The 11,555-nt window shown below is 46.6% G+C and overlaps 1 protein-coding gene across 1 annotated transcript; it reads left to right on the top strand.

Annotated features, from left to right (window-relative positions):
* The first annotated feature begins 377 nt into the window (after positions 1-377).
* Positions 378-6,912, top strand: LOC143294091 (uncharacterized). The gene is made up of 3 exons (XM_076605515.1): positions 378-1,402; positions 2,131-2,580; positions 4,560-6,912. The coding sequence occupies exons 1-3, from the start codon at positions 998-1,000 to the stop codon at positions 6,159-6,161; spliced, it is 2,457 nt and encodes an 818-aa protein (XP_076461630.1). The 5' UTR covers positions 378-997; the 3' UTR covers positions 6,162-6,912.
* The last annotated feature ends 4,643 nt before the right edge of the window (positions 6,913-11,555 follow it).

Genomic DNA, 11,555 nt, shown 5'->3' with positions numbered 1-11,555 from the left:
CCAGAGCAGGAACGCGCGCACGCGACGACGAAGACACCAAGATACGTCACACACAAACCCACTTCAGCGCGTCATTTCAACCAACAGAACAAAACAAAAAGACAAAAGAGTTCTCTCGTTCCATGCACCGCCTATTCTGTTTTTAGACTCGAGTCTGTCGCGCGACCACACCCCACAGTGTGTTGTGTTGACGCTCGCAAGTCGTCAAGAGGGAGCGCGAATTAAAAGAATGGATACCGACTGACTCCATAAACACTCCCCCTCCCTTCCGTCAAATGGCAACCCCTCCTGCTCATGTTGTGGTGTGTGGGTGTTGAGGTATATAAAGGGAGGGAATCTGGCTAAAAGAGGGAATGGTTGCCTCCGAGACACAGGAATCAGTTCGCCTCTGACACAAGGCCTTTTCCACTTTCTTTCGTGATTTTTTTCCCCTTTCTTTCTTTTTCGTTCATTGCACGGTTTTAATTCTGCTACCTCCCTCCTTTCTTTATTTGGGAGGGAGGGAGATTTCTCTGAAATTTTCGGGGGTATCCCCACACATAGGTTTACCTGTTTTCTTTTCCTGTGACAGTAAAGGTGACATTCGGAATAAAAAGATTAACACAACAGAAAGCGCCTTGAGAGGATACAGACAAAGAAAGCAAAAAAAAAAAAAAAAAAAAAAAAAAAAAAAAAGAACTGAGACAGACTAAAGGGAAAAAAAAAGTAGTAACAGAAAGGTATTTCTGTTTGTCTTGAAAGAGCGAACTGTAAAAAGAAAAGAAAAAAAAGAAGAAGAAATAATAATAAAAATTAAGAAAAGAAAAGAAAAAATATAACTGTTCGACCTGATAAAAGCAAAGCAACAACAACAGCAGCATCAAGAATATCAAAAGAAAACACATCTTCACAAGCCACCAAAAAGCAGTGGAAAGAAAACAAAACAAAAAACAAACAAAAAAACCCACTGTGTCGCCGCTCGCTCGCTCGCTCGCCAACCAGACCCGCAAGTAGTGCAATGAAGCGAGCCCACCGTGTCTTCCTCTACTTCTCCTCATGGGTTCTCCTCGCTCTGGGCTGCGTCGTGCTCAACGTGATCAACATCGACTGGACCCGGACCAACATCGTCCAAGGCATCATCATCGTCCTCATCCTCGGGGTCCTCCAAGGGTCCGTGATGGAGTTTCCGGTCCAGACAATCGCCACGCTGCTGGTCGGGGGAGACCGTCGCGCCAATGCCACGGCGCCGGCCGATCATCTGACGGTGGTTCTCAACTACAACATCTTGGCGACTAGTGAGGACGATATAGACGAGTGTTTGCAGACCATGTATGAGGCTTATATGGGCAACCTGGACGAAAATGTCAGTGCTGTGTTGGTCAGTGCCACGAACGACGAGCGTTTGAAGGAGTACGAGTTACAGGTGAGAGGAGTTGTGTTGTATTGTTTCCTCCTGTATTGTAGTGTACTACATTGTGTTCTGTTGTATTGTACTGTACTGTACTGTATTGTATTGTGGTGTGGTGTGTTGTATTGTACTGTATTGTATTGTGTTGTGTTGTATTGTATTCTTTACCGTCCAATTTCTTGTACATCGATTGTGTCCTGTGCTTTTGATTGTTTATGTATGTATATTTCATTGTTTCTGTTGCTGTTCAGATGACTCTGTGTGTGTGTGTGTGTGTGTGCGTGCGCACGCACAGATATCTATCTTTATATAAAAATGCATATACATACACACACACACACACACACACATACACACACATATACATATATATCGACACACATTTTTATCTTATATTACACACAGGGGGCACTGGCGGGAACAGGAGCGGTTGCCATTTGTCTCTTCGTGTGTTTGACCAGAGAGAGAGGAGTAGGGACGGGGGATGAGAGAAATAAAGATGTGGAGGTTGTTCATTCGATTTAGATTTTCACACACACACACACACACACACACACACACACACACACACACACGGGAGAGATGCTTGTGTTAAGCAATTAACACACACACACACACACACACACACACACACACACACACACACTCTCTCTCTCTCTCTCTCTCTCTCTCACACACACACACACACACACATATATACATTTAAACCCAATTCAAACCAATCCTTCCACTCACCCACACAGGTGAGGGACAACTACCGAGCCCTCATCTACGACACGCTGTTCCGTGAGGGCCTCAATTTCGCCTCGGGGGACCTCAGAGGAGTGGACCCCGCGCGGCACGAGCGCGTGTGGCGGCGCTACGAGCACGTGGACGGCGACCTCTTCGCCAGGGACTACCTGGACGGAGTCTGCGACGAGTTCGCCCGCGAGTTCATGGTGGTGCACCGTGTGAGCCGCGTCCTGAGAAAGTGCGGGCAGTACCAGGACCTGATGCTGCTATCGGCCGGTCACACCACGGCCTACACCTACACGGATCCGGCCTACTACGGCCGGCAGGCCAGGCCAATGGGCGAGCTGCTCTTTCAGCCTTCGGCCGACGTGGACAACATCTGGGACCGGGGGTTCGATTACACACTCGTGCTGGACGGGGATACTGGGGTTGTGAAAGGGTCCGTGTTTCAGCTGTTGGCGGTGAGGGGGTGTTGTGTTGTGTTGTGTTGTGTTGTGTTGTGTTGTGTGTGTGGGGGGGGGGGGGGGGGGTGTATGTGTGTGTGTTGGTGTGTGTGTGTGTGTGTTGTGTTATGTAGTGTGTGTGTGGGGGGGGGGGGTGGTGGGGGTGGTGGTGGTGGTGAGTGTGTGTGTGTATGTGTGTGTGTTGTGGTGTGTTGTGTAGTGTGTATATGTGTGTGTGTGTGTGTGTGTGTGTGTGTTGTGTTGTGTTTTGTATGTGTGCGTGTGGATGGGGAGGGCGAGGGGGAGGGGGGCGGACGGATATGTGTGTGTGTGATCATTGGTTTTGTTTAATTGTATACATATTTCTGTCTAGTTTTTGTAACAATTATTTTTATTCATTCATTTATGTATTTTTCTATATCATTGTCTTTGAAATCTTGTCGTGATTATTGTAACAATTATTGTAATAATTATTACTAATTATTATTAGTAGTAATAGCAGTGGGAGTGGTAGAGATGATGGTGATTATCATTGTTATCATTATCATCATCTCCACCACCACTATCTCCAGTCACTTCTTTGCTATTTCACACCTTTGTCATGTCACTCCCAAGAAACGCAAACAGCCTGGGCTACATTCACAAGCGATTTGGGCAGCGCTTATTTGCTGGGAATGAAGAATGTTTCCAAGTCCATGGAATTAGCGTGAACTGAGAATTTTTTTTTTTTTTTAAGTTAAAAAGCAAGCTTTGTGCTGTTGATTAAGATCGCCCAGGCAACTCAGCCCAGCTCTGAACCAGGCCTAACAAAGATACACAGCGTAGTGTACCTACTCGTGATTAATATTTTGCTTAGCTTTCAGCCTACTTATTTATGTTATGTTTTAAGTTTCGCATACGTCGAACATGAGAGTGTGGATTTCTGTACATGTGAAAAGACAGTAAACCAGTCTTGAGTCTTCAGTGAGTGCACGTGACAGAAGCAATGGTTTAGTCAAGTTAAAAGTTGAGATTCGTTTAAAAAAACAACAACAAACAAACAAACAAAAAAAACCCCACTTTGGGGCATGTGGGATTTTTTAAAATTTTATTATTATTATTATTTTTTTTTTTAAAGAAGCAAAAGGCGATCTTACACATGGTGACAATGTACGTGGCACGGTTACGCAGTAAACAAAGAACATGTAGCTAAAATGATGAATGCTGAGATTAAGTTAGTATTCAATGAAGCCGAACAGAGCATTAACTTTTGGAATCTAGCATCAACCATGGGAATCCAGCTGAAAAGAGTATTAACCATAACCGTGGGAATCTAGCCGAACAGAGCATTAACCGTGGGAATCTAGCCGAACAGAGCATGACCTACGGGAATAGAGGATAGCCGAGCAGAGCATTAACTATGGGAATCTAGCCGAACAGAGTATTACCCAGAACCCCGGGAATCCAGCCAAACAGAACATGAACGATGGGAACAGAAGATAGCTGAACAGAGCATTAACTGTGGGACTAGAGGATAGCCGAACAGAGAATCACCTATGGGACTAGAGGATAGCTGAACAGAGCATTAACTATGGGAATCGAGCCGAGCAGAGTATTAACCATGGGAATCTAGCCGACACAGAGCGTTAACCATGGGAATCTAGCATTAATGATGGGAATCTAGCTGAACAGAGCATTAACCATTGGAATATGGCATTAACGATGGGGATCTAGCCAACAGAGCATTAACTATGGGAATCAAGTCGAAACAGAGCAGCATTAACCATGGGAATCTAGCCGCCGAATCTCGCATTAACTGAGGAAATCTTGCCGAACAGAGCATTAACTATGGGAATCCAGCCGAACAGAGCATTTACCATTGGAATATGGCATTAGCGATGGGGATCTAGCCAAACAGAGCATTAACTATGGGAATCAAGCATTAATTATGGGACTCTAGCCCAACAGAGAAACAGTAGCCTGTGTCAGTGGTGAAGGTGTTGGCTGTGCACGTGCAGGTGGCGGCAGCACACCCGGAGCGCGGAATCGTGCAGCCGGCCATCAAGCTGCATTGTGCCCACACGGACACGCTCTTCATGCACATGGAGGTCATGCGGCAGGAGATCTACGAGCCATTGACCAACGCCATGACGGCGCTCCTCGGCCAGTCCTCATACTTCGGGAAAGCCCTCATCCGCAACGACGTCTACATCCGCCACGTGATCGGCACGCGCGACAACCTCATCGAGCGCGTGCCAGTGGACGTGCTGAGCCACGACACCTTCGAGGCGGCGCTGCTCCGTCCCCTGTACTGCGGGTCGGTGTTCCTGCTGGAGGCCCCCTCCTACAACTACATCACCTGGAACATCCGCGAGCGGCGCTGGAACCGCGGGGAGGTGTTGCTGTCGATGTACTTCTGGAAGAACGCCCTGGGCCGGCCCATGCGGTGGGTGCAGCGGAAGCTGCAGGGGTCCAGGTTCAATCCTACCCGCCTGAGGACGGAGGCCAAGCTGGACATCGTGACGTCCTACGTGGCGCACTCGGCGCTGCGACAGATGATGATGAAGCCGCTGCTTCTGGTCTATATCATCATCCACTACCGGACCTCGCTGCTCTACACCTGGGCCTCCATCATCGTCGTCATGTTCCTCGTGCTCGTCTTCCCCAAGTTCGCGACCTGCAACCGCCGCAACTACCGCTACGTGCTGCTCGAAACGCTGGCCTCCTTCCTGCAGTTCACCCCGGAGGCCCTGGTGGGGTGTGTGCGGATCGTGCGGGCCGTGCAGGCCAACCTGGTGCTCAACGCCAAGTGGGTGCCGCAGCGCGCCGTGGAGGAGCAGTTCAAACGCTCCAACCCCTTCCTGTCCAGCTTCAGGCACCTGTGGGGGTACTCGGCCTTCGCGGGGGTCAGCGGCGTGCTGGTGGCGGTCTTCGCCATGGACGCCGTGCTGATCTTCGTCATGCTGGGCACGCTCTTCCTGCTGCCGTTCTACACGGGCCTCACCTCCCTCAACCCCCGCCTCCAGTCCTCCAGGGCTCTGGCCCGCAGGAGGGAGGCCCTGGAGACGGGCGCCATCGCCACCATCACCAAGCCCGACAAGTCCGCCGCCTCCACCGCCGCCGACACCTCCTCCCTCCTCATCCCCTCTGCCTTCACCAACTCGGCCTTCAGTGCGGACGAGGACGCCGAGTCTCAGTCCCAGAAGAGTTACCGGATTCCCCGGCCCGCGTTGTTCCCCCCGGCTCTGGACGTTGCGGGGTCGGCGCCTCGTTTGCTGTCGCCGTCGTTCCGCGCTCCTCCCACCTCAGAACATTGCCCCGGGCTTTCCTCCGCTGACCCCGGCGCTCCAGTCATCCTGCGCGTCTCTGGTCTTCCTGCCACAGCCCCGCCACAGCCACAGCAGCAGCAGCCACAGCTGAGGGACTGCCAGCCAGTGAACGTGCCCCTGCACGTGACTCCCCAGCAGCTGACCGTGCCCACCCCTACCCCTCCCCCAACGTGTGATCTTAGTCGGCAGAGCTCCCCCTGCCTTCCGAGGGCTTACTCCAGCAGGACGTTTCTCGTCTCCGAGGAGGCCTACTCCCCCCACCGTGCAGGCTCCAACTCCATGGAGGCCTGAGTTATGAAGTCGAGTCAAGTCAAGTCAAGTCAAGTCAAGTCAAAATCGTTAAAACAGAGATTTAGGACCCGTAGCCTCTTATGGCCATCGGGGCAGTGAATTCGTTCACATCCACTGTGTCCAGGGCTGGGGCATAGGAAGAACGGAATCCAGTCTTCTCCTTCCTCTGTCCCTCAATCGAACCGGGTGATGTGAGGAAAAACATTAATCGGAGTTGTCTTTCCCAAGGACATAGCAGCATGCTGAAACGGGTGTCTCGATCCTTGATCACTGGTGAACAATGGATCAGAATCCAAAGCCAACTTACTCTACCACTGTGCCTCCTTTATGATCTTCATCGAAGGTGTGATAAGCTTACACAACTTCTTTTTTTTTTTTTTTTATCTTTTTTTTTTTCTTTCTCTCTCATTTCAGTTTTTGTTTTCGTCCTTGCTAAAGGGACGGCACTCCTTCCTCGGCCGTGAGCCGCCGGTCATGTGAACACTTCTGACTGAGTCGCATAACGACTCACGTGACTGTCACGCGGCCGGACGCCATCTTGATACATCCGGGTCACACACACCCTCTTCAGGGACAGCGGAAAGTAGTCACCGTTTTTGTGACGTCTGTACTTCATGATTTAGTCCTTCATCAATTTACTTTATTTATCTGTATACTTGCTCGAGATAAATCGTAACTGGTTACGTATGATAATGATACCGATGCTTTTCACGCTGGACGTGCATATGATCATAAACCTGAGGTTTTTTGTTTGTTTGCCTTTTGGGAAGATGGGGGGTGGGGGAGTTGTGGTGAAGTTTGGGTTGTGAGGGGTGGGGCGGGAATTGGGATGAATTTATGTGTGTGTGTATATCAGTTGTGTGTGTGTGTGTGTGTGTGTGTCCATCTCACTCTGTGTGTGTGTCAGTGTGTGTGTGTGTGTGTGTGTGTGTGCGCGCGCGCACGTGTATAGTTTGTCAAGTTCGTCGCTCGAGCTGAGAGTGAGCATTTTCTGTACATAGATACATTTTAATCTAAGATAAACCGCTCTCTTTCCATATTAAAAAAAAAAAAAAAAAAAAAAAAAAAATCCACCTCCTCTTTTATTTTTATTTTTATGACATTCCACTGGGAATTTTTAACCCTACAATTATGTCAATTTTCGTGTGTGTGCAATCTCGTCTGAGGGAGTGTGCGTGTGTGTAAGCGCGCGCGCGCGCGTGTGTGTGTAAGAGACAGAGAGAGAGAGAGAGAGAGAGAGAGAGACGAGGGGGTGTGGGGGTGGAGAGGGCAGGGGGTGCGTGGCGGGAAGGGCGTGTGTGTTATATAAGTACATGGATGTGTCAGAACTGTCTTGTGGAATATGTGCCAGAACAACACAACATTCGTTTTAATGAATAATTTAAAATTCACAGCAGGCTACTTTCACCACAAACGTGAGGTCACGATCTCGCAATTGTTCTTCTTATTTTTCTTGTTCTCCTCCTCCTCCTCCGCCTCCTCCTCCTCCTCCTTCTTCTTCTTCTATTCATTTATCTCTGCAGTCCAGGGCTACATACGCACAGCACAAGAAGTAGGGGAGAGAATTATTACTCTGTGATGGATGCGAGGTCTTGGGCAAACAGGAAAGAAGGTGGGGTCGGGTTTGGGGGGTGTGGGTGAAGGAGGAGGTGGGGAGCGGGTCGGGGAAGGGGGGGGCCGGGGGGTGACAGTGCGTGGAAAACCTCTCGTGTGATTAATTAAGGTATGTGAGGGGAATTCCAGCATTAGCGTTGGCGTGCTTGAACTAAATGTGTATAACGTCTCACATCTTGAAAACATACGTACGGTCTTTTATATTTATGTGCCGTTGTACTTTTTCGATCGAGCGAACGTGTCTCTGTTTTGGGGGTGACGTCAGTGACGTTCTGTGCGTGCGTGTGTGACGTCTCCGTGTGTGTGTGTGTGTGTGTGTGTGTGTGTGTGTGTGTGTGTGTGTGTGTGTTTCCTCTTCCTCTGTGAATGAGTGACGGCATTGAGGAAGTGGAGGGGAGGGGAGGGAGTTGGATGTGAATGGACAGGTGTGTGTGTGTGTGTGTGTGTGTGTGTGTGTGAATTTTGTCCAAGAGAGAGAAAGAGCGAGATGGTGGGAGAGACGAAACGTATCGGCAAAACCAAACGAATTTTACTTCATGAGGATAGAGGAATAAGCAAATTTAACTTACTTTTTTATATCCAGCCTTCTGAGCGAGAGAGAGAGAGAGAGAGAGAGAGAGAGAGAGAGAGAGAGAGAGTATGCATATGCAAATGAATAAGCCTATGTCTATGGCTACCAGCGAAGTGTGTTGGGACTGTCATATAATTTATTATTGTCCTTTATGAAATCCTTCGTGTATTGCCTACGTTGCGAAAACAAATTAAAAAACAACAACAACATATTGAATTAAACTGAAGTTGATTTGGCCATGCATGTGTCTATGTGTTTCTGGTTGTTGTTTTTTTTTTGTTTGTTTGTGTGCGTGTGTGTGTGCGTGCGTGAGTGTGTGCGTGCGTGCGTAAGTGTATGTGCGTATGCATGCGTGCGTTCGTGTGTGTGTGGGGGGTGGGGGGGTGGAGGCGGGGGGGGGATGGGGGGGGGGGGCGTGGGGGTGATTATATAGATGCAAATCTGAACAACAACAACAAGACAACAACAACAACAATACTCCATAGATCAGTTTAGTAACGTCATCGTAAATTCAGTTACAGAGAAACAGCACATGGCAAGACAGGGCACACAACACACAGGGAACACACTGACTGTCACATTCAAGCCACTCAACGTATTTACAGTCACACGCTCTCACACTGCATGCAATGCACAAAGACATGCTACCACTCACACCAACACACACACACACACACACACACACACGCACACACACACACAGAGTCAGAAATACAGAGGCAAAGACTGAGACACAGTGACAGACAGAGAGACAGAGACACTGAGTAACAGGGACAGACAGAGAGACAGAGACTGAGAAAAAGCGCAGACGGAGAAACGCAGACAGAAAGACGAGGAGTCACATACAAAGAGAGAGATTCAAGATGCATGATTCAAAAACTTTATTACTCAAGGATAAAGATTTTAGGCATTGCCTAGTCTTCCAAGCTGTCCTTGTGACAACTAAAACAATAACGATAAGACACAACAATAATAATATACTAATAATGGTAAATACTATTACCACTACTACTACTACTACTACTGACTACCACTACCACCACCATCACCCCTACTGCTAATGATAACAATATTAATCAACGCACTAACATCATGATCATTATAAAAAAAAAATTAAAAATCGTAAAGGGAACACAGTCATACACTCACCCCCCCCCCCCACACACACACATACACATACATATAGACACACTCATTCCCAAACACACCCACCCTTGTGCACATACACATATGCACATATAGACACATGCATGAGTATGTCTACATGTACATACATATGCATACATAAACATAATTAGGCATCAAATCATATTGTAGATATTACAAATCATATCATAGTGTATTAGTAGATATTGAAAAAGAAAAAGAAAAAAAATCAGTATTGAAAGGTATGAAGTAAAGGAGTTATTAAGGCTGTCAAATTAATCACCACACAGAATACAGGAAAGAGGAATGACTGAAATGAGAAACAGATGATGAGAACAGAATAACATAGTTATATAACTGTACATATACAATAGTGATGACAATTCTGATGCTGACGTAGTAGGCAATAACATCCAGTCAATGGCGTGCATATAATGCATGAAAATCACAAAAAAGGTGGAAAATCAGATAAAACACTTTAGTGTATGTAAATGAATAGACAACGCATACATTTCACAAAAAGGGGATGATGTTTTTAGCTGGTTATATTTGTTTTGGGGACCTATTGTTTATGGAGCAGAAGTTTCCATACATCTGATTTGAAGGACGATAATGATTCGCATATCTTGATGAACGTAGGAAGAGAGTTCCAAACAGATGGTCCAAAAAATGCAAAAGCTAGATTTGTACAAATCAATGCGCACACGAGGCAGAATATAATTATCTGAATCGTAATGCTCTGTTGCCCTTTGAACAAATTCATTGAGGTACGGTGGTGGCATGGTTGTGTACTTTGAACATGAGGACCATTCTATTGTAGTCGAATTGCTTGTACAGTCGTAGTGTCTCCAGTTTTGTTAATTTCTCATCGATTGATAGTGAATGGTCGTGCAGAATCAGCTCAGCTGCTCGTCTATGTACTTTGTTTTTTTTAACCTGGTTGTGACTGGCATTGCTCCAGACGGCCGTAGATGCATAATTGATAAGAGAAAGACAATGTGCCCCGACTGGAAGAATAATTTTCGGGTTGGAACATCGATATAAATTTATTAAGTAAGAACAGACTGCAAGCTAACGAATGAGAGAGAGAGAGAGAGAGAGAGAGAGAGAGAGAGAAGGGGGAACAGATAAACGGACACAGGAAGCATCGGAGAACATCGCATGAAGAGAGAGAACTCTTTCTACTGCCGCCAGCTTTGTGAATACAGGTGGTCTCCCCTATACATCGCCTCATCGTCCATCAAAGACATGTACAATACAATACAATACAATACAATACAATACATCTGTATTAATCCGATTGGAAATTACATGTGCATTCAAAGGCTCGTCACTCACACCAATCAGTCTCTCAGCCAAAAGCCAAGTCCAACATATATCTATGAAGCACAGCACTGAAATTTTAACTTAAAAGTGAAAAGACTGAATTAAATATGAAAGTGATAAAAACGTTAGAGCTTGCTTTATAACACAATAAGAGAAATTATAACCTGTATTTCAAAGAAAACTAAGAAGCACTATTTCCGGTAAAAGAAATTATAACAAGTATCTAATAGAAAAAGTAAGAAGCGCTATTTCCGAATATGAGACACTATGATAAAATTATCATTTTGCTTTATAAATTCTTCAGTGGCATTTTGTATAAAGAAAAATATCACATTCTTGGATGCCATAAGAGACTGAGATGATTTTGTTTGAATTTTATCGCATACACAAAGAAACATTGATTTTCAGAATTAAAAAAAACAACCTATTCCAAGTTATCAGAAATCAAACATGACATTTTAACAAAAATAGCTGAACAAACACTTTTATAAACTCGGGAGAAAACTATCTGTAAATACATAGATTTAAAAACGACCACTGTTTTAACATATGAACACGTGTTTCCACTCACTGACACATTCAAAATCACCTCCACCCCCCATTCTCCCCAAACAACTCCGACCCCTCACCCCCCGCCACCCACCCACCCCGACATGCCGTCCACCCTCTTCCACACGCGCGCACCTTGCATCCCAACTCGAAAAACACGTCCGCGCCCGCACTGACACGTACACCCC

Source organism: Babylonia areolata, chromosome 19 (genome assembly GCF_041734735.1).
Source record: "Babylonia areolata isolate BAREFJ2019XMU chromosome 19, ASM4173473v1, whole genome shotgun sequence".
NCBI classification, from domain to species: domain Eukaryota; kingdom Metazoa; phylum Mollusca; class Gastropoda; order Neogastropoda; family Buccinidae; genus Babylonia; species Babylonia areolata.
The sequence above is the reverse complement of the archived record's forward strand: the minus strand, read 5'-3'. Positions and strand labels throughout refer to the sequence as shown.